Source organism: Melospiza melodia, chromosome 1, assembly GCF_035770615.1.
Source record: "Melospiza melodia melodia isolate bMelMel2 chromosome 1, bMelMel2.pri, whole genome shotgun sequence".
Taxonomy (NCBI): domain Eukaryota; kingdom Metazoa; phylum Chordata; class Aves; order Passeriformes; family Passerellidae; genus Melospiza; species Melospiza melodia.
Window position 1 is genome coordinate 57,887,720 of NC_086194.1, and position 24,675 is coordinate 57,912,394.

Consider the following 24,675-nt stretch of genomic DNA (forward strand, 5'->3'; position numbering starts at 1 on the left):
AGTTTTTGCACATTTATATTTTTTTGATAGTAAGATTAATTACTTTTAAATTAATAGATTTTCCTGGGTAATAGCATGGAAACACAGAAAGAAAGCATGGTGCAAGCATAAAGAAATGTGTATTTATCCACATTACATGAGGGTTACCCCCCAGAGATTATTGACTAAGGCTCAGTTCTACTTCTTGCTCTTGTTCAGTAGTTGTGTGCAAGTGCTGTCATACTGCTTTTTCTTGAAGTGCATTCTTAGTTTTTATTCTTCTTTGCCTCCATAACAAATTCCTTAAAGAACTTGTCTGTGTTTTATCACACTACTGCCAAGTGCCTTGCTTCCACATCAAAAACAGCAAAAAAGTTCAGTTGGTGTCACCCTTTTACTAAACAAGGTGCAGTGTTAGTAAATGATGCCACAGAGCTGCCTTGATTTGCATGGTGTACTCATGGAGCAAAAGAGTAAATTTCAGCACCTTCTCATCTCTCTCCTCCACTGCTAAGTTTCTTCTCTCAAGATTTAGTCTACCTCCCATTGAGCTGGCTTTGATATATGCAAGGAACGCTTCCTAGTGACTAAGTTGTTGCAACTAAAAGCATTTCTGTCACTAAGGCAATCAGAGGTGTCTGTGATGGGATCAGAAGACTGCCAAATTAGGTCAGTTTTACGCTGTAAAATTTAATATAACTGAATTAAAAATTAGTAGTTTACTTCATGTTAATGGTAAAATTTTGCATAATATTAATCTCATCAGTTTGTTTACAAAACTTGGTCTTTAACAATCATTTAAAATTGGTTCTAAGTGTGCACTACTCCAAAGCTGATGCTGAAAATTATGATGTTGTTTACAGTATCTGATAGTTCTCAATTGTCAAAGTCTAACTTGATATATCCTGAAGGACACATTCTTAATCTAAATGAGCTGTCTCACTTCTTCACTTTCCTTTGTTTATGTCACATGATTTCATTCTATTGCACTCCTCGCCAACACCGTTTGCACTTTTTTCATTTTCTTGCTAGTCTTCCATCTTTGAATGATAACTGTATATTTGAAGTTAGCTTTTCTAATCAAGTCTCATGTATGCCAGGTTTTGATGCTTGGATATCTGCTACTTTGACCCTTTGGTGATCATAATCCTTAATATACTTATAAAACTTGTTTTTAAAAATTATGTCCTCACAGTCCTATAAAACACATGTATGCTACTATTGGTTGCCCTTGTATTCAGGGTCGAGGTAAGACTGATAATTATATCATGATTAGTATATTTATATCTTGTATGTGTCACAAATCTCTGCATTCATTACACTGTTTAGAGTCATCTTAGAAAGCATTACTTTGCAGATTATAGTGCTTCTGAGTCCTCTCTTTTGCCAAGATCTTTTTGAAATGCAACCTCAGGAGTAGTCTTTTTTCCTACATGATGTTTTTTTCACATAACTGCTAAAATTTTTTTGGTTTATTCAGTCCTTTGGTGTGGAGTTCATGAAAGTTTTTGAATCAAAACACCCTGTCTGGAGAGGTGAATTAATTCTCTGACATTAAGAAGGTACTTTTGGGGCAAATGAAGACCAAGTAAGATGGGGTCATTTTAATGTCACAGGTAAGATCCTGAGGGAAGAGAACTGAAAATTAGCAGACCTCCCTTCACCATCTGTTTTGCCTTTTATTTCAATAATGAAAATATAATTATAATAATGATTAAAAATGGGGTGATATTGTGTCCAATAAATATCCAGCAATCTGTGTCTAGTACATCCCAGCAGGCCAGAGTTTTACCCCAGAAGTTTTGTGACTGAGTTTGTCTGAAGGATGAAGGAGAACTCCCAGCAGGTGCCACCCTGACATCAGTGTGAAGAATAGCACTACAGCATCCCTTTGGCGAGGCTGCTGGTGGTTAGTGCAATAGTAAGTGCTTGCTTTACTTTCTCAAGGAGATGAAAACAACTTTTTTTTTCTTCTGGGTAGTGACAGTTCAGCCAAACAGTTCAGGTAAACCTGAGAGATCATTCCTATATTCTTATGAATTGTCCTCTTCACATCAAGTGTTCTGTAAAGTGCTGCTATTAAAACAAACCAACAAAAAGTCCCACTATAATTCTATATTCCAGGGGTTTTTAACTCCAAAGCTACACAGTGGAAAATAGAAAACGAGCTGCACTTTTCCTTTTGCAATGCTTTCTTTTTCTCCCTGCAAATACCTGGTAGTATCAGAGCACTGTTCTTCAGAAAACATAGTCTGAAGGAAGAAGGCATGCAATTAGTGGATTACATGATTTTTCCATTCCTTTTCTGTTGAAAAACCAACAGCAAAAAAAATACCTTCATAAATATCAGAAAGCATCTCTTTCATTCTTCTAAATGGCTGCATGGAAAAGAGGGCAAAGAATATTTAATCTTACCTGTGTAAAAAAGACATTGATACAGCTACTTTCTTTACCTCCTCCCAGAAAAGCACGTTACAGTGGAGACACACATACCTCTGTAAGAAGTGAATGATGGACTAGGGAAAAATTATTTCAGATAATGATGGCAACTGCCCTGGTTTATAAATTAGTTGGTGAATATTTTATCAACTACCCGATAGCTGTTGAATGACTGCCTGCAACTCACTGTGCTCTGGAGGGGAATGTGTCATGCTTTGATCAGCTCTTCCAGCTCTGCACTACATTTGCTACCTTGTAAAGTTCTTGAACAGAATTGCTGTGCGGTAAGAAATAAGAGCATGTGTTTTAAATGGAGACCAATAACCTAATGCAAATGCACTCTGCAATACCAGATATGCAAATACACATCTGATATAGCATTATCCCAGTGAGGAAAATAAACTCAACAATCAGAAAAATAAAATAATTACAATGAATAAAATATCTGTGGTTTATCAGAAGGAAATAATCTGTATACAGTCCACAAGCTGTTCCAGTACACAGGCTACAGTACAAGTGGTTTTTTACTGGGGTAGTCCCAGACAAGGACACCATGAAAGATGTGGGAACCAGATGTCAAGTTACACGTAAAGGCTACCCAACAGACCAGCTCTTCGGTGGTGCTCAGAAATATGTTTTGTAACATGGAGACATGCTTTTTCTAAGATTAGGTTAAGAAATTTAAGATTCTTGTTTCCTTCTTGCCTTATTCTTACAGAGCTGAGAAATTTACAGATCACATATGTAGGTGCAGTGTCCACTGTAAAAACTCACTAGTCCTGACTGAATGTCTCCATGGACCCATAATTCCCTGAAAATTATGAAAATTTCAAATTGAGTTTCAGCTCAAATATATGCCCTGTATGGAAACCTTTGGAAACTCTTTTGGAATGGATGCTAGATATTCATGAAACTGTTCCAACTCATGGATGAATAAGGATATGGCTGGCTTCCTATATTAACACACAACTTCTTGCTTCATTCTATGACTCAAACAATGGTGAAGAGATAAAAAGAAAGTGAACATTGAACAGCTAAAAATTTCTTGGGCCTCAGGTACAGCAGTTTCATTTAGCCTTATTTTTACAAGCATGAAATAGAACTGGATGCTTTGTAAGAAGAGATATTAATCTTAGGAAACACACTGCCTGATTTCAAAGCTGCTAATAAAAAGATTCCTTGTGGCATTTTAGAGGTTCTTGAGAATCAGTCTGAAGCCAGAACAGAATCTGCAGATATTTATGAGCAAATATTTGTGGTCCATCCTGTCTTTTAGAAAACATCAGACCATAAATAACTTTTTAATTTAACTTAACCATTCCAACATTTTAAAAAGCTGTGATTGTGATGCCTGTGGACAGACTTCTGTATTTAGTCTTTCTGAACTTGTAGAACTTCACAGTGAACTAGTTTTTGTGAATTATTATTATTATGTAAAAACACAGCCTCCCTTTGTTTGTTTTTTTTTTTTTACAGCCCTCTTTAATTTTAGAGAGCACTTTTTTCTTAAATATTGAAGTGGATCACACATAAAATTATTAATAAACTTCCTTTATGTTTCACCTTTGAGGCAAAAGGAGTCCTACAGGTTACCTTCTGAGGTGCCATGTGCCATTAAAATACAATTTTTACTGTAAGTTGTACTTTAATTAAACAAATGGCCCAAATGAAAATAAAAAACAGGGCATACAACCCCTCTTTATTTTGTAGAGTACTTGTTTATATAAGTGGCTCCATTGAAAACAGCAGGACTATTCAAGTGCACAAAGCACATGAATGAATACTGTTGAAACTGAACATTTACTACCTACAAGCTGTCAAATCTCTTGTGTAACTTGGCAGGACTTCTGAATGCCCCATAGAATGACATACAAAAGAGTTGCTTTGTCAATACTCACACTTGGGAAACAGCTTAAACCTTTTAAACCAAGCTGCAGGCTTTCTGCACTCAATTCTAGCAGGTGCAGCTGTTTCCTGCTGCGGGCTGCAGTCACTGTTCAGGTGCTGGCTATGCCTGCCTGCAGGGATCATGGTGAGAGAAAACAGGAATACAGAAGGTCCTGGAGTAATAACTCTGGGCTTGTTAACACAGAAACGTTTCAGATTGTCAAAGAGTATGAGATAATGATGTATGTAACTCATATGCCAGTGCTGAACCAGTTTATCTCTGTGACAGAGGAGAGAAATGTCTGTTTATACTGTTTCCTTACCTGAACTTGCTCACTGTACTGCTGCTTGGCTTTTTTTTTCATATAATAGAACAGGTTAGAAAGAGCTGTTGGTGTTTCAAACAAATAGTCCAGGTAACTTTGAAAAAGAAGTCCTCAGGAAACTTCCATTAAACATTGGAATCATGAAATCATGGAATGGTTTGTGTAGGACGGAGCCTTTAAAGATCATCCAGTCCAGTCTCTGTGCCTGAGTCAGGTTCATCTTTCACTGCATAAGGTTGCTCAAAAGCCTGACTGGCCCAAGCTTGAATTTTTCCAGAGACGAGGCATCCACAGCTTCTCTATGAAACCTGTTCCACCTTCCTAGTGAAGAATTTCTTCCTTGTATCTATTCTAAATCTACCCAGTTTTAGTTTAAAACCATTCCCACTTGTCTTACCAGCAGACATCCTGATAAAAAGTCCATCTCCAGCTCTGTTGTATACCCCCTTTAGGCTCTGGAAGGCTGGTATGTCTCCTTGGAGCCCTCTCTCCTCCAGGCTGAACAACCACACTCTGACCAGTCCATGTGTTTCCTGTGCTGAAAATTCAGCTGGAGCCTCATGAGAGAACAGAACCACCTCCCTCCACCTGCTGACCGCATTTCCTTTACTGTGTAACAGGATACATTTGGCTTTTTGGGCCCCAAGCGTACAGGGCTGACACATGTCCAATATTTCATCCACCAGTACCACCAAGCCCTCCTTAGCAGTGCTGGTCTTAATCTACTAATGCCTCAATTTGTATCCATGTTTGGGATTGCCCCAACCCAGGTGTAGGACCTTGCTCATAACCTTGTTGAACTTCATGGGGCTGGCACAGGCCCACCTCTCTGGCCCATCCCGCGCCTTTGGTTGGCATCCCTGCCCTCCAATGTTATCAACCACACCCCACAGCTAGGTGTCATTCATGAACTTGTAGATGGTGCACTAACTCCCTGTCTGTGTCATTAACAAGTAAAGAGTGGAATGAACAGTCAAAAGAAAAGCACTGCGTTTCAATGATTACAAATCTATATTTACACATTATCTATCATATGTGCCTTGTTGCAGTAGTCTGTGGGGAATGCAGTCATACAAAATTTATGTCAATTTTAATTTAGTTTATGTTTTAGTTAGTTTATATGTGTTTTCTGTGTGTAGTGTTTAGCAGGACCTCTTCATTGGTAACTGTAGATGTAATTCTTTGTAACACTTTACTTGAAGGAACTATCATTACAGTATTCTTTTAAAAGATATATGTTTTCAGAAATCTAGATGCGTTTCATTAAGAAGGAAGGAAGTATCATAAGATCAGAGGGACAGGCACATTGCAACAAGAAATGTTCTACAGCAAACTAAACTCCTCTGAAGAAATTTATTTGTGAAATTGTTGACTTTTGCAGTTCCATAATCCCCTTCTTCAGATTATGCATATTTTGAAATGTTTGGGTTATAATTATTTTAAGATTATTTTGTTTTATTGATAACTAGAACAAGCTATTTGTATATAAAATATTATTAATGAAAAAAATGGGTTGTTTTGTGAAAAATAAACTAATTTTCCTATGAAATGTAGAAGGTGGCTATGTAAAAACAGGCCACATTTTTAGTGGGGAGAATTTCAGCTACACTCTAGGTATCAATTAAAAATTGATTTAAAAAATCATAACTAAATACAATCACACAAATAAAACCTAAAAACTCCAGTAGTTTTACACTTCTTTTACTAGATGAGAGTAAGAGCAGTAAGACTGGAGAGTAAATGTTCAGTCTTGCTATGGTTGTGCAGAAGAAGAAAGACAATACTAATCCATGTGTAGCCAAATCAACAAGTGGTTATTGAGGTTGTCCATGAGCAGGTGTTAGAGGAGAAATGGATATTTAAAGTCACTGAAAGAGTAACCATTTTACCTTGAGAGAAAGTGAAAAAAGTATGCCTTGCATCTCAAATAAAGCAAACAGAAGGAAATATTTCTAACTAGTCTTGTTCTGCTGCTTTCTTGCATTTCAGTAACACTCAGTATATGTTCTCTCAGTTTTTGTAAGCAAGCAGGCAGCAGTAGGAGCAAGCAAGCCTCTAACTCAAGACAGCACTGCTCCTAAAACACAATGGCATCACACAGATTTTAAAATCAAGTTCACTGCAGAAATTTGAGAAAGCTCTGCTCAAGACTGCTTATTTTTTCCCTTAGGATATATTAGAATATTATTGTGTTGTTGCAACTTACAATTGCTAACAACTTGTCTGTCTAAAAACCAAAGTGATTTCAGTTTTTACCAGATTAGCCAAACTTCCTAATCCTGCGAATTTACTGATAAGATTCTGGTAGGATTGGTAAGTCATGGTTTTGCTTACTCAGACCATGAGACTCAGTTTGCCAGGCCTGGTTTACTAAGGGATTTTAGGGCTCATCTGACAAAGAGATAAACTATCTTGGGTCAGGCACTTGTCAGACTAGTGCAGGGATATTTAAATCAGATTAGTCAGGGGACGGGGGCACCTATCCCTTCCAGTCCTGACATTCAGGTGTCAACACCTCTAATGGATGCCTGGAACAGTGCAAAGGCATTCCAGATACTCCAGCCAGTGAGTCAACTTTATCTAGGTACTGGCTCAGACAACACTATACAAATACAAGTAGTATGGCAAAAAAAACAAGAGGAACTATAGATGTGCATAGGCCTGTGTGGATATGATACCATGGGCATGATGGAGACGTGGTGGGATGGGTCCTACGATTGGAGCTTTTAAATGGAAGGTTTTGGGCTTTTTAGCAAAGACAGGCAAGGGACACGGGAAGGGGATGTAGCCTCCGTGTCAATAACCAGCTGGAGTGTATGGAACTCCGTGGAAGGATAAGGATCTCTCCTAGAAGAGCTTGTTGGTTAAGAGTAGAGGGAGGGCAAGGACAGGGCATGTTACAGGAGGGTCTGCTACAGGCCACCCAATCAGGAGGATGGTGTGGATGAAGCCCTCCATAGGCAGACAGAAGTGGTCTCAAGCCCTGGTCCTAATGCGGGGGTTTCAACCACTGTGATATCTGTTGGAAAGACAGCACAGCAAGGCATAATCCCTCACATGTGTCAACTGCAATTTCTGTACACAAGCAGTTGAAGAGAGGCAGCAAGAAGGTGCTGTACTGGACCTTGTGCTTACCAAGAGGGAGGAGCTGGTGGGGAACGCAGTGCTCCAAGGCAGCCTTGGCTACAGTGATCACAACATAGGGGGATTCAAGAATCTCAAGACAGTGAGGAGGGTACACTGCAAGTTCACTTCCCTGGCAGACTTTGGCCTCTTCAAGGACCTGTTGAGTACAGCCCCATGGGATAAAGCCCTTGATGGCAAAAGGTCACAAGAATGCTGGCTGAATTTAAAGGATCACCTCTTCCAAGCTCAGGAAGAATTCATCCAACAAGGAGGAAATCAGGCAAAAATGCTAGGAGACCATCATGGATGGATCAGGAGCTGCTGAGAGAACATAGAGCAAAAAAAGAATCTTTCAGGAAGAGGAAATGAGGATAGATGGCCTGGGAAGGAAACAGAGGAATTGTACAGGAAGTTAGGGAAAAGGTTAGGGAAGCCAAGGCCCAGATAGAATTGAGTCTGGCCATGGATATTAAGGACAACAGAAAGGTTATATAGAAGGATATAATATATCCTTCTATAGATATATTGCAAGCAAAAGAAAGACTAGGGATAACTTTGACTCTCACCAATAGGAAATAGAAGACCTGGCTACCCTGGAAAAAGTTCTCTTTTCTCAGCTAGGCTGAGGTTCTCAACAACTTCTACACCTCGTTCTTCAACAGCACGTGCCCCAGCCAAGCCTCCCTGGTGAAAAAAGACAAATACAGGGACTGAGAGAATGAGCACCTTGAGCCCACTGCAGGAGAGGATCAGGTTCAAGACCATCTAAGGAGCTTGAATATGCACAAGTGCATGGAACCTGAGTAGATTCATCTGTGAGCTCTGAGGGAAGTGGCAGATAGCAGCTAAGCCACTATCTATCATATTTGAAAAGTCATGTCAGTGAGGTGAAGTGAGCGAGTCCCTAATGACTGGAAATAGGGAAATATAACCCTGATTTTTAGAAAGGGGAAAGCAGAAAATATGGAGACCTATAGTCTAGTCAGTCTCATCTCTGTGCCATGCAAGATCATGGAGCATTGCTGAGCCCTAGGTTGTGAGGCAGCACCAGCTGCAGCACTGTAAGAGCTACCTAGCCGTCCTAATCAACACCTTCACATTGCTTGTAAGGAAGAGCAGTGCTTGAATCATGTGCAAATTATGGTGCTGAGTGAGCAGAGGCAACATTTTTTCTTTGTTTCCCATTTCTTTTAATTTTCATTTCTCTTCTTTCATTAATAGTTGTAGTTTTAAGGAGATTGGTTTTTTTGATTTTTTCACCAAAGTGCCCAATAGTATTATTAATTCTGTAGAATCAAATTGTTTAATTGTGTGGAATGAAAGAAGGGAGAGTTTCATCCCTGTTTGATCATTAAGAGAAACAATTTTTAATTGGTAGCTTCTCACTTCTTGTTTCTATATATGCCAGCATTTAAATTAAAAAAAAAAATACTTGGCAATCATTATGAAGTGTTCCTTTGTATACCATACAATTATGAGGAATCTTTCATGCATAAATATTTTACTCTAGTTTAATCCTCTCTGAGGATGTGAACCTCTATAGCAATTTCAGATTAAGTTACTGTGAAGCAAGACTACTTTGCTCTTGAATGAGTATATCTGGAGGAGTGATTAATGTGCTTTAACACTGATGTCACTCCTGTAGCTGCTTTGTTTTAACTTTTCTGAGTATGTTAGACATGGCCTAAATTTAAAGCTTTCAGTATTTTTGTGTGAATAATATATCCAAAATAGAGGAAAGGGAATTTCAGTGCCAATATGGAGGCTTAGACTTTGAGAATATTTGAATACATTTGGCCGTGGAAACAGTTCAGGTTTATGACTGGAATTCTGGCACTGTATATCTTATAATTTCTCTCTTTAGTACCATTATCATTTCATGGCCATAGCAAGAATTCAAATCTCATTTCTGTTGTCATTCCCTATGACTGACTTTGCCATCTCCTCGTAAAGGACTTCTTGACCTTTACTTCCCAAAAAACTGAGCAGAACATAAGGGGAAAAAAATTTATTGCATCAGTTGGCTAATTTGACTCCCCGTCACCCGAAGATGCTACTCTAATTTTTTTCAGATGTAGTACAATGAGAGTGTGTGTTGGTGCTGCCCCACAATACTTGTAGTACAAGTAGTATGGGAAGAGGCTACAGATGGGTGAAGAGTTAGAGGAGATAATATTGGTCAGTTGACCAGCTAAAATAAAATTAATCAGCTATTGAATTTCAATGCCATTTTTTTTGAATAGTAGAGCTCTGTGTGTGTGCTCTCCTCAGCACTGCCACCCCTGAGAATAGACCATGGAAGCAGCAGACTTGCAGTGCCAGTTGCACTTTGGGGAGGGAAATCTCCTGCTCCTCCACTGGCTGTTTCCTACCACTGTTACTGCAAAATCAGGTCTAGTTGCTGGCATTTCAGCCTACTTTCAAAGTGCATCAGTTACTATCATTGTAAGATTTCATGGTGGGAAAAAGGAGGAGATTTTTCATTAATAAAAGGCAGAACTTCTACTCACAGAATTTCCCCATCTGTGCCATGTCCAGACATGAGAGTTATACTTTGCATATTTTAAGAATATTGTGTTAAAAAGTTGGGAATTTAGTAAAAAAAAAAAAAAAAAAGTGTAATAATGATCATATTACCTAACCTATTCCATAAGTTTTAAAATGTATACATGTAGTTAACTACCATATTAAAAAGTTTACAAGCATAATTGAACATCGGTCTCTCAGCATACAATAATTACTTATTTTTACCTAGATTTTCAATGGCCTGTTCAGTTCTGTATTGTGGGTGCTTTTACGGACTTCATATTTTTGTACAATGACCAGTGTTTTGAATCAAGTGCTGAGGACTAAGTACTCTTTAAACGTTTAAAGGATTAGCAAGGATCTCATACTGACCTACTAAGGTACCCATATATAAAACATCTTTCTTCTTAACTGAATGATTACGTAGGAACCTGTTTCCAATTCTCTGTGTTTCACTAATAAAGAGGTTTTGATATTTGTGTACATGTTAGCATTGTGATGGTTGCTCTGTTACCTGTTAAGACATAGTTTTCACAAACACAGGACATCTCTGGTTTGTATGTATTTAGATGTTCCTCATTGCTTTAGACCTTGGTAATGAGATAACATCGTTATTACCTTAAAGGCCTAATCCCCTCCCAACTCCATGGGTTTTTTTTTTTGCAAATGGACACTGTTGGTGCTGCTGGAAATACTACTGTTACTCTATGTGTGGTTAGACAGTGAAAAAAGTGGACTGCCATATTTAAAATGGAAATAGAAAAGTAAAATCAATCAAAATGTAAAATGTGTAGAATAGATGAGATGTAAAATGGCACGGAGGCTATCAGAGGCTATTATTATAAAGTAACATCCACACTCCCCTTCCATACTGATAGTATTGAATTAAAACCAGGAAACTACATGATATACTGGAGTGCAACAATTTTAGGTTTTTTTTTTTCCTCTGTGTCTTTTTAAACTTTTTAAGTTCTGATGTGAATTTAGGCCATAAAGAAAAACAACCATAAAGCAAAATGTATGAAAGACTGATGCACATTTGAGTGCTTTTGAAAATCTTCAAGGAATTTAGGTAGCTTTGAATTTCCAGAAAGACCTGGGGCTATCAAACAACAAGGACGTCAATAAAGAATTAATAGGATAAGTAGATCTTTCAGGGCAAATATGCAGGTGTTACTGAACTCTCTTAATGTATTTTATTTTACCCATTACTTGACTGGTTCACTTTTATGATAGCAGAGACAGGAATCATAAATAAATGCTGACTTTTTTATTGTAAGAGGCCTTTTTGTTATGTTTAAACAGCATGGGAATGGAACAACTATTTTTTCCTTGAACCAGGGCCATCTTGAGCAACGTTCTCATAAGGCATTCTCCAAGGAGTACTGAGTGAAGACACTGCCTCAAGGATTAGAATGACAACATAAATGTTTTCTTTGTAGACCAAAGTCATTGCACTTTGGATGAGTTGGTTTTGTGCTGGGATATGCTACTTATCTGCTGTGGTGGACAAGGGATTTAAACCACTGGTTTAAATTAAACTATAGAAGTAGGGTGGGAGTCAGGAGTTGTATTTGCCATTTTTGTAACATATTAGGAGTGTTGAGACTTGCTTATGAAGAATGGAAAACAGTAGACTTATTAGGCCTACTTTTCTAGTATTGCTTTTTTATCTTAAGACTGAAGCTTTGCTGAGGTGAATGGGAGTACATACTATTTAATTCAGCATATAGTTAGCAAACTAAGTTCTACACTACATCAATTATACCTAGGCTATAAATAATGAGGTGGTTTATTAGTGCTTTCATAAATTACTTGACATTTCTAGTCTGGATGTTGGAGATAAATTCAGTATGCTCCTGCAGCTGATCCTGTGCTTCTACAAATGCAAGGAATCTAAAGATTTGAAAGGTTCACAGCACCATACTCTCTTGAGTTTTGTGATTTACACATTTTGTGATTTATTCTCTCAGTCACAATGGTACCTGCACTTATTTTAATTATCTCACTTGATGAACACTGACTAGCAGGGATTGTTAAAGCAGATTAAACTGTTGGGCATTAAAACCTTGCTAATACTGGATAAAGCCAGACACTTACCTGAGCCAGGCAGCACAGTGAAGAGAATGGATTCTAGCTCCTCACAGGAAGTTACTGCATCATCACAGACCACAGGGCCACATCACAGAGCTACTGCACTGAAGTTATTAACCCCTGTCTGTCAGTACCTCAGTAGTACTGAATAGTACTGAGTACTCAATAGTAAACCTCATGCAAAGTTTATCTGTTTGGCTATGGAACTCTAGCAGTGTAAATCTGTCTCTGAAACCAATTTAGCTGAGGAGATCCTAGCTGCAAAGAGAATAAATTGTTCATCATCTTCCTAGAGTATTCATTGGGCACTCTATGAATGAAGTGCTTTGCCTCATCTGCCAGGTAGGTATGGAGCAATTGAAAGTGTCTGAGAGTTCTCTAAAACAGTTGACAGCACCAGACTAATGCCTATTTTTCTGAATATTTTCCATTTTTTTTTACAACTAGCACTTTGTTGATAATATTTCAGGAGTTTGTACTGTGGGTTACATTTGTGCTGTGAAAGAGAGTAACAAGAATGTGAAGATCTCTACTGATTTGTCCATGTCTCTTTACTTCTTTACAGTATTTTATTTGCAGACATTGTGGGGTTCACTAGTTTGGCATCACAGTGTACTGCCCAAGAGCTGGTGAAGCTGCTGAATGAACTTTTTGGAAAATTTGATGAATTAGCTACAGTAAGTACCACCCTGTTATTTCAATTTAATTTGCATTTCCTTCTGAAAAATGATTCATGAGTTATTCGTGTTAGAAATCTGTAATAGACTGATTTGGCCCCACATGTCATGAATTTCTAAAGCTTCAATCTTTTTTTAATATTCTAGAGAAAAAACAATCTCTTTTAATGGTTTAGGAAAGAAATGTAAGTGCTATTTTTAAATATACTTTTCTTCCCCCTTCATCAGTGTTCTTCATTGGTTTTGTTTGTACAAAACAGAGAAATTTTTTTCAATATTTACGATTTTATTCTTCATCCAAAAAATCAGAACAATGGAAAGTATGAATATTGGCAGTATGGCATAAAACTTTCTGTGATAATAGGAAGCTGGAGAGTAAAATTCATTCTTCACAGAGAGCACTCCTTAAAACAGAAATGATGGTAGCTTTTCAGAGAGGTTATTGTAGGCAAAATAGGATAGATATAATAAATCGATGCCTATGTTTTTGTTGTTGCACTTATATTGTGCTAGATTCCCCAAGGAAGAGAAAATGAGAGAAATGTTCCTTGCCTATAACTACAAGAAACCTGATTTGACAAGAACCATTGGATGGGAAATGAGAGAAATTGCTGTGCCAGAAAAAGTCACACATCTTGTTTCAAATTATGTTTAACAAGATGTTGAAAATACGTCTTCCCCTGAACAAATCAGAACTTCATCAAATGTATCTTATTTGCCAGCTGTCCTTAAAACCTTCATTGCTGAGAAGTTACTCTTCCACATAAATTATACTCCTCTACTGTCTAGCTGTTTTGTCTTCAGACTCCATGCAGCAGCCTAAAAAAATATTTGTTTAGGTCCTCGACATAAATAGCATCCACATTTTTTCAGTCCAAACTCACTTTTCCTTGATGCAGATGATCTAAAGCATGTGGACATTTTGCATCTAAATCTCCCTCTTTATAAACAGCTCTCAAGAACCCCAAGGAGAAAGAAAGCTTCTGCTCCACAAGATCCTAGGGTTGAGAAAGACCCTTAGCTAAGGGTCTTATTCTTAGTTAAATGGGTTATCCTTTGATGGAGTGCTATGTTCTGATTTGCACTAGATGTTCAAGTCATAATAGAAAAAAACTTGCGTGTTCCCTTTTTTCCAAGAAAAGCAGAAGATTAACTTAGATGCTTAGTAGAGATGCAATGGAATTCTAGGGGGTTTAGACATGAATTTTTGTAACCAATTCATTACTGCAACTTCTGGCAGTATGCCATAGAGAGCACAGGTCCTCAGCCCAGAGTACTTCATAGATATTGCCTTAGAAATAAAAATGATCTTCCATTCAGATAGTCATTTGCAAGAGCTTAGATGGTTTAAGTTCTAATATCCCTCTTACTTTGATTGCATTTTAATTATATGTCAACCAAACACCTAATAAGCTCATTTAAAACTTACCATGCTGTCATTTGTGGAGTCTTTATAGCCATGAAACATGGAGCCATGTAACAAAAGGGAAGTACTGTAATATAACACAGGATCACATGTGTGCACACAGAAATACATAAGCCTAAGATATGTCATGGCCCTGAAGCCAGGGAAATGCCTTACCATGGTTGCTCCCTTAGCCATGGCCGTGTGCTGCCAGTGAAGGTGTCAGTGACACCAGAAGGCAGGTGCCAGGCAGATGCCAGCCTTTGGTGCAAGGTCGGTTGTTGGTCATGGAGGAAGCAGTTTGGAGATTGCAGAAGAGCAAAAAAACTTAGTTTTTCTGTTCAGCTTGCAAGGATTCTTTTTCAAATCTACAGGAAAAAATCTTGCGGTTTCTTTCAGCTATGTGAGGAAGATTTGCTACTTACGAATACTTCTAGTTTAGACTGTTCTTCACTGAGGTGTGGTTGAGAATACATATACAAGATTTCCTTATCACCTTGTGATGTGATTAAGGGAGACTTGTAGTTGTGTCTTGTGCAGTCAGAGAAATGTGCTGAGAAATACAGGTTTTCAGAAGGATTCTCTTGGTTAAAGCAGCTTCTAGGTATTCATTATTAGGTCAAAAGAGAGAACTGGGCTGATTTTAAAACCGCTGTGCTTTTGTATTCAGAATGATTAAGGAGGAAATTGCAGAGACTTTAAAGAAGACAGTGATAGGTAGGGTCCCTGTGATTACTAAAATGCAATCTGTGAGTGTGCCTGTTGTGTGCTGCTGTTCGTGTGCTGCTGTTCCTTGGGAAGCAATGCCACCTGGAAGGTGAGGTGCAGTTTATGACTATCTTTCTTGAAAAAATTTGTCTTTCTTAAAAATATAAAGAATTTTAAAAGAATCCCCCTTACCACTGTGGAGAGTGTACTAAGACAGTATATATTTGCTGGGAGCCTCAAGATGAATCTTGACATTTTGACACATGGACACATTGTAGAAATAGTCTTTTCTTTTTGACAGTATAGTTCTGCTAAAATTTGTCTTTCTTGCATTTGGAAGCTGGTTTATGCTTTTAATATTAGTTATTTCTCTCTTTCCATGTGCTATTTCTTTGGATGTTTTTTGGTGTGTAGTTTTTGGGGATTTTGGGGCTTTTTTGTAAGGCACATAGTTTTGCTCTCTTTGAAATGCTACCTTTTTTTTTTTAATCACAATAGCTTCAGATATAGTTACAACTCATGATAGGGAGTTCTGAAAGCGAACCTTAGGTTTCAATATAAAGTCATTCAATTCCTTTGAAAATGTACTTTAGCATTCTGTTAATAGAGAGGGGAAAATATCCTGATCTTACTACTTCCTCCTAGAATTCATTTGTACTTTTATCATGTCCTTTCATATCTATTCACCTCTAGAGAAAGTTTTTTTAAATACTTATCTTTCACACATTATTTTACCTTGCAAATCACTGAGTCTTTGAGTGCTAGGGAAGAGATTATCTGAATACATTACTTAAAATCATAAAATTTCTTGAGTTGGCAGGGATCCATAGAAATCATCAAATCAAAAGCCCTGCTCCTCGGAGTACTACCTAAAACTAAACCATATGATAAAGAGTATTGTCCAGATGCTCCCTGAAAATGATGGAATGGTTTTTTGTTTTCTTTTTCACAGTAGCACTGTTTGGTTTCTTAAAGAAGCAGTCTTAGGTAATCATATTTCATGTAGGATTTGTGGTCTCCTCAGTAACTTATGAGTCCTAATGCCAACTTCAATCACTTTGAAGGAATGTGAGTCTCAAAAATATAACCAAAAATGAGTGTCATTATATTAGTATCCTTGCAGGAGTGTGACTTCATCTGAGACCGACATCAGAGAATCCACATGGGAAGGTACTGTTACGAATGCCTCAGGGTTCATTTGTATTTCTGGTTAATGAAGTTTTGTAATGTGACTGTCTTTAGGCATTCTGATACAAGCATTTTAGGTAAGCTTGTCCCTGCATGAATTCCCTTGGGACATAACAGTAACAAGGCATCTTCCTGAACATAGAGTTGGTGAAGTTTCTCATAAGGCCCATGAATAGTTCAACTTGAAAGGATTGATTTTTATTGGATTTTATCTGCTGCTCAGGATTAGTTTACTTAGTTCTGGCTGTTACTCAGAAGTTTTTTTGGTTTCCTCCCATTAAACAAGAGTAGCTTTGTGCAGTCCCAGATTTGGATCTGCTGATAGTCATCCTGCATTACATATTATTAAAAAATGCTTCAAGCAACTGATCTTTCACAGAGGTCTTCAGATGCCTTGCAATCAGCCTTTGATACTATAGCTAGCTTTCAGTTTGTCATTCTTCAGTTTACTTATAAGAGTGACATATTTTAATGAGACATAATCACTTGCATTATGCTGTCATGGTCAAAGTTCTATTATGTTTTGATGCAGTTTAGACATGTCCCAAATATTTTACTTGTAATATGTCATCTTAATAGAAAAGAGGAGGCAATTCTACAGCATCCTGAATTTTAATGGAAAAGGTTTGATTTTTAGAGAAGTTTCTATTTTCTTTAACTACTTTTTTCTTTGGTATATTTTTTCCTGCATCTAATCTACATGGAGAATTATTATTTTTCTTTAGAGATTCAGATATTTCCCTTTCAGCATCCATCTTTCTGCATCTTGGGAATTCTACGACTTTTCATTTACAAGTTGACAAGGATAAAAGAATTTTAGGTGCTTTTCAAAGGACATCGCTAGAAGAGAGTTTTAATATTCTGAATGAAAGTTCTTATTTCTTCATGCTACTTTTGTTTTCTCATCTAATAGGTAGACTGATACCACTTCCTTATTCTTTCCATTTACAGTTGTGTATACCTCCAGGCTTTGTCAGGCTGAATCTATTTTTATTTCTTTCCATTTTAATATAGTATCCTTCCCTGATTGTCTCCTTAGCATTTAACAATTTTTACTTTGCATATTTCAACATTACTGAAGTGTCTCTTGCTACCAGTTCAAGCTCAAAGATACTGAACTGAAAAACATTGTTTCTGAGCCTTAGGCAAAGAAACAGTAGGTAATATTTTTAATCAGCTTGTGTGTTTTTTAACTGTGTCAAGAACAGTTAGTTCTTTTCTGAGCATTCAACTACATTTTCCTAGAAGTAATTACTCTAAAAAATCGTTTATGTTGCATCTGTAGAATGCTTTTAGTTTATATTAAGATAATTATGATGTATTTTTAAAATACAAAATAAACTAAGTGTTGTGGACTGTTTAAGATGGTAAAATTAGTGCTGAAAAACATAAGTATAAACTTACAGCATGTAACCATTCTTTGTGAAAATTTCTGGGCACCAGGCAGCAGGGTATTTATAAATGCTGATTTTCAAGGGAAACTGTCTCCTCAGTTTCCCTTGAAAGTCAGCACAGACACAGGATCCTACTGAGGCAGATCACCACATAAGTTTAAATCTAGTTCTGGACAGCCATCTGGAGATGTCTCCTGGAGAGACCTAAGGAAGTAAATTTTCTTAAAGGAAAGTGTTCTCAATCAATATACCTGTAACTCTATAGGATCAGGATATAATGATGTGTGCATGAGTGAAGCTGAAGTAAGTGTCTAGGAACAATTTTGAAGGGAAAAAATTAACATTGAACACTTTAAATACAGTAGGAACATACAAATAGGCAAGTACCCCAGAGAGTAGGTTTTGCCTATTTTAAAGTTTATTTTAGATAAGAGGATTACCAAATTGTTCCTGAGTTTGTATACTGCAAATCTGAAATTTGTATCTTTGTATAGGACTGAAGTGAATTGTTTCAATCAGCCTCAGGTGCTTGAAGTGTGGGCCACTTATTGTTTTGACCTGTAATGCAGTTAGCATAGAGAAAAGTATTTCTAGAATCTAGTAAAGCAACCATTTCCTAAAATTTAGAGCTTAATTTTTCAGCATATTTGGTTTAGGCTTGCTTCTCCTGGAATGTATCTTTATCAATAGACAGAATCTGAAAGGACATTTATTAAAACCTAGGAAGGAGACAAGCATGTGTGTCAGTCATTATTGTATAAAATATTCTTGCTAAAATCCCTTTTCATTTCCAGGTAAATTAATATATATGATTATTGCATAGGTTTTCACTCTCCAGAACTAAAAAAAATTTAATATTCTAGTTTTGTAAAATTATACTCCATGTGAAGTAAGGAAAGAATTTATTGTAAGAATGAAAATGTAAACAAAATTTAGGTCATTTTAGGTCAGCATATATAATTGCCAATAAAATTGAGGGAAAACATTTGAAACTAATGTCATCCTTTTTAGAGCTGTCCTGAATAATTCTACATTTGTTCATGCATAATGTGGCACCCATGATGGAAGATAATTTTTAATGACTTCACAAACACATTACTAAATTTAAAGCTTACAAATGCTGACCTGGTCATGGCCAGTTTTCCCCAGTCAGAGCCTATCAAGTAATTTTCTGTGGCACTTCCTATACTTCCTATATTGCATGTGTTTTCATATTTTCTGCCACTGTAGAAACTCTTCTTTTTAAGTCTATACTAACCCTTATTGCAATAAGTGTGTCTCCATTACTCTGGTAAATCGAACTCTATGGAGTATTGTAGTTAGCTCATTCTCAAGGCTTTTCATGTTGAGACTAGCAGATGTAAAAGAACTAATGTTGGTTACAAAGCTACTATTTGCAGGATTTATTCAATTAAAAGATTATTAAAATAGTTGTTTCAGTTTTTAAACATACACTTCAAAACCTGAGGGAAAAATGGTAAAATATGTATGTAGTGATTTGCAGGGTTCAATGGAATTTTCTAATAGGCTAGACAACTTTCATAAGTATATTATCACTATTGGCACACTGCAACATAATAGAGTTGGTGGTAATGTCCTTGTCACTTCATTACACTTAGGATTTGACTATGAAGTTTATGTGAGAAAATGGCTTCAAGAATCTCTCACATTGTGGACCACATTCAATATAATTATTAAAATAGATTTGGATGCTACTCAGAGAAACCATGCTGCTAGATCTCTTTTGTTTTACTGACAAAAAAAAAATCATAATTGAAATTGTCTGTAATTAATGAAAGTTGCAGATGGTAAACTGCAGATGAGTAAACTGCATCCAGCTCAGGTCTCTCAGCACAAGAGAAACCAGGATCTCTTAGAGTGGGTCCAGAAGACAGCAACAAAAATGATCAGAGGGCTGGAACATCTCTCCTGTGAAGAAAGACTGGGTGTGTTGCCTGGAGAAGAAAGCTTCTAGGAGATCTTAATGTAAAGTCAGAGAGGAATATATCAGGGTCTGTAGGACAAAGGGGCAAGAAGGTTTAAACTAAAAGTTTCAAAGGGGTACTGAGGTAGAGTTCTAAAGAGTTTTTCATGTCAATCTAAAACCACATTTTCCTTTTTTTCTGCACCTAGCTGCATCTTTTGAGAATACTGCTACAGTCTAGAAGACATTCACTCGGTTGTAATTTCCATGGAATGCTTTAGGTTTTGTTTTTTCTAAAGCTCTTTGATACGCAAAACTGTTACAGCTGTGGGAAAAAAAATAGAAATATTTTTTTATGTTTCACTTTAGGAGAGAATGAAATACATTAAGAAAGTGCAATTGACAAAAACTGTAAAGTGATTACTTATGAAGAATCTCTTCCTGTCATCATGCACTGAACTTAATAACTTGGTACAGCATTTCTTTGTTACATTATATAGCCTTCCAACTAACACCATCCGATTCAATGCCATTTCTTTTGAGACACTGAAAGAGGCGGATTTGTTCTTCACAATTTCCATAACAGCCAAACACTGTACTGTGTTGTTCCAAAGGCACTTGGAGCAGTAAGACACTCATCATATCTCTGCTTAAAGGAAGGAGTGGAGTAGTAATGCCAGAAATAGTTATCAACACCCAGATACCTTCTACAAGTCTCTATTCAAATCTTTTGGAAGGGGGGAGCTCAAAACTGGTATCTGGCTGAGCCACTTTGGTTAGTACTGCTGAGAATGAATATTAAAATTTTCCTTTATTCCATATGCTGTGTATGTGTGCAAGATGATATAGGTAAACTTGGAGAACTGTGCATCTGCATATCATACATGCAGATCTTCACGTATGTATTGATGGATGCATACATCTGTACTGTATGATAGCTAACATATAGGCTTTTATGATTTTTGTTCCAACCTAATAAACAGCTGTAATGGAATTGAATACAGACATAATTTCATATTCAGAGGATATAGCAGAAGATACAATCCTTTCTACAAGTCTTTTGCACACACATCTGTAGTAAATGATAATTTCTAGAGTGATTCAAAGCTTTCTAATCCAATTTTCTAGTGAGATTAATAGCATTTTGGCAGAAAGTGCTATAAATATTAAATATGCTGCACATGCTATAACATTGCAAATAAGATGCAGCGGTAACAGTGGTAAATCCTATTTTGTCCTCTCTCAAGACCTCTTTGGAAGCAGAAGGAAATTCTAGGTTTGTGAAGAGAGATAAATAAGGAATGCATGTTTCATCATTCTTTTTTGTTTTCAGGGAGTTTTAGATATGCTTTGAGTATTTTCCCCTAGTAGTCATTTTATACAGTAGCAACTAAGAAAGTTCTGTTACTGTCATGCAGTTAGCCTGGATTATTGAGTTATGTCTTGGGTCTCTGAGGATAAGAGGGACAGCTTGTATAAATGCATGTAGTTCCCCTGAAACACACAACGCCGTGTTGATTAATATGGATTGAAAATTTGATCCCCTGTGCCTACCTGATAAAGACAATTCAGAGGATTCCTCCAACAAAGGAAGCTGTTGGAACAGCGCTTTCTGAATGAAAGTGACTGATAATCCAAGAAGAAAGAAATAGAGAAGACAAATACAAAGGAAAAAAACCCCACAAATACTTCCATGAAGGCTCCTTTCCTGAGGGTCACTGATATTCCTTTGTCTCATTGAACTTCTGTAAGGGAAGGTGACCATGCCTCTCTATCGCACTTGACATCAGAGCTAAAAGACTAATCTGTGCTCCTTCTTCAGCTGTCATAGTTCACCATTTTGCCCCGAGTTTTCTAGTACAGTGAAATCTGAGCCATCAGAAATTTGCATTTAATAGTTTCCCCCTCTCGTGATTCTCTTCAATATGTGAAGAAAATAGTGCAAAATAAGCAAATTTTTTTCAGGGAGTAGGACAATGTTTTTCCCCCCACAGAGGCATGCTGGGATTTTGAGCTCCAGAAGTGGTTCCTGTGCTGCCAGTGCATACATCTCATTCCACTTTTCTGCTGCATGTAGGGCTGCTCCTGTACTAATTTGCAGCTATGCCAAATCAATATCCAGAGATCTCACCATAGCTGAAGTCTGACATACAGTGAGGATGTCAAAGCCTTCCCTGAAGCCATAAAGCCATCTGTAAGTCCAGGCCTAATAAATCTCCTCCCTTTTTCCTCATTTAAATGGTGAATATGAACATGGCTTTGGTTTCCTATTTCCTTTTTTTTTTCTTTAAGACAAACTAACTTTACAATCACTAAGCGTTGTAAGTAGCGATCAAACTCCTGTTCCCATTTATGTAGGCTAAGCAAAACAAAATATTTCTATTTCTGAAGTCCATAGCATTGTGAGGAATTGCAAGTCTGGTCTGAGTTGGGGAAATGGGAAACACTATTTATGCATCTCTTTTAACCCTTTCTCTTACTCTGTGAAGCATGAGCATATCCACATTGGCTGGATATGGTAAAGAAACTTTTTGAACCTTAGATGGTGCAGTTTTTATTAAGAATGGCAAAAAAATGTCTAATTTATGGATAATTAAAGTCACGCCTGCTCATAGATTGTGATTCCAGGAGGTTAGGACAATAAAAGTCTGAAAAGCATACTTGCAGATCAGGTTGCTTTCAGAATTGCAGACAAAAAAATGGATGAATATAATAAGCATTAAATATATTGCAATTAAGTTACACAGGATCAGACTCAGCCTTGGCACAATTCCACTTCAGTCAATGGAGTTACAAGACAGAGTTCAACGTTTACCCTTTTAAAATCTTGTGTTTTAAAACTGTAGTCCATCTGACCTTCCTCTTTCACTCACTCTTAGAGATACCACATGCCACGATGACACTTGACTATGTACAAATACACAGATTGTTGCAACGACAGAAGGAAGACCAGGGATTCATTCCAGCATTAGCGTCTGCCATCTCCAAAATACATGAAAGCTTTAAAGAAACTCTTCTCCTACCAGACAGAGTTACAAGCAACAAAAATTGATCCTGATTTTGAATCTACTCACATAAGAATTACTTACTCAGATAGTCTATTAATAAAAACAAAGTTCCAGCAGTGTTAATAAGGGTTGTTGCAATCTGACATGTGAGAAAGATCCTCCTTTAAAAGACTTTGCACTTATTCAATACAATCTCTTTGTTCTAGAGAACATCTGACTGTCATTCTTATGTGTTTTGCTGAGAGAAGTCTAACACCTTCTTTATCATTTCTTTGAGACAACATATATGAGTGTATATGTATTTATGTATAAGCTTCTTTTACGAACTGTGAAATCTTTTCCCATTTTATTAAAAAATATTCTTATCCAGGGTATATCGAAGATTTGTCATGTATGGTAGAAGAATGTGAAGGCAATGTTCTGAATTTTCAGTTTTTCAGTCTGAGTTGACAGACTTCATTCTTTTGGCAAAATGTATTAAATAAAGAACTACAGCAACAACAGAACCTCAGAGTTGTTTGCAACAAAGCAGCTCCCTCCTCACTCTCTGGTCTTACATAACAGATAGATAGAACAATCTGCTTTATGAAGTGCTTTCAGGAAAGTGTGAAGAAGGCTCTTAGTAATTTCAAAGTCCTCTGCTTTCTGCATTTTAGCTTCCACTGCACACTGCCTGACCCTGTGACTGACAGTTGTGCCTGAGGCACCACAGGTGGGCAAGCTGCCTGCCTAATGCAGTGCTGGCAATCTCTACTGCTTTTTATCATGTCCATAAGACCAAATTACCTGTGGTTTCTAAACAGACATTGCTTGTGTCAGTTGTGACTGGAATTAGTAACTATCACACATGAATTCATCAGCATCACAAATGTGAAAAATATTGACAAGAAAAGGATTTTTTTGAAGTTGCTGAGGGAATATAACAAAGACAGTGATGGGGGTTTTATATCAATTTGCATATCAGTCCTTAAAAAGATGGCTTTTTCAGAGCTGCACTGTGGCTCTCTCCTGGAAGTGTACCTCACATGTCAAGAAAAAGGAAAGAACAGTTTTTCTAGAGATTACTGTATATTAATTAATAAAGCAGGACAGTGAGAATAATATCTGATAAGGAACAAACAGGCTACTGATTCAAAACCAGCAGGTGATTTAGCCATATGTCTTCCATCAAGATAAATATCTCTCCAGAAAATACTGTTGCACTTATTTACTTCTTCTTTTGTCTTTCACCTGCACAAATAAGAAATTGACTCAGAAAAGTGGCAATGGAGTAAACTCTGTTTTTTTTGGTTTGTTTTTTTAATTTTATTTCTTTAATTGTCTACGAGGCTGTTATCAAGTCATTAGAAATGAGCCATTTGTGAAGTAGACACAAATAGGAGAGATTGATTGATTAACATTTATGTGTTGTTCACCCCAGATTACTGAAATGGCTTTTCTGAATAGCTTTCCTAAAGGTCATAAAGGCATTGCCTGGTCACAAATCATACATACCAAATTGAAAGATGAAAAGGGCCTTATAAAAGATTTTGAAGTATGGGCCAAAACTGAATTTATTTTGGAAAGTAGGCTTCAGCTTGAACTACTGAGTATGCTCTAGTGCTTCAAGGTCTGCCCAAAATTGAGGAGTGATGGGGGAAGTCTTTTCTTGGGAGTATAATCTAATGGTATCTAGTAAAAAACTTTGTGGTTTCCATTACAAAATGTAGTGATTCATGTCCAAAAACCTCAAATTAAAAGGATTGTTCTGTATCAATGAAGATTTTGAGATCTGCATATTACTTTGTGCACATCAATAATTTTTTACTTATTTACTTTTTGCATTTAGCAAAGGATTTCAAAAAAGTCTGAGTAAAATTGGTGAGGCATTTTTGGCTATAGAGTGCAGGAATACTGTTAGGGCCCTGGTGATAGTCCTTCTAAAAGAATTATGGTTGTATTCATTTAAATATATATTAGCAATGATAATTAGTGGAATATTTAAAATCCTGATG

At 36.9% G+C, this 24,675-nt stretch overlaps 1 protein-coding gene across 2 annotated transcripts in view; it reads left to right on the forward strand.

Moving 5' to 3' along the window:
• Window positions 1-24,675, forward strand: part of ADCY1 (adenylate cyclase 1) — a 160,156-nt gene that overhangs the window by 67,451 nt on the left and 68,030 nt on the right. For both annotated transcript variants that reach the window (XR_010028070.1, XM_063158793.1), the window contains exon 4: window positions 12,943-13,054. Coding sequence is in view for 1 of the 2 variants with exons in the window: in XM_063158793.1 (XP_063014863.1) it covers window positions 12,943-13,054 (112 nt within the window). In the remaining variant the exon portion in view is untranslated. The remainder of the gene's footprint in view (window positions 1-12,942; window positions 13,055-24,675) is intronic.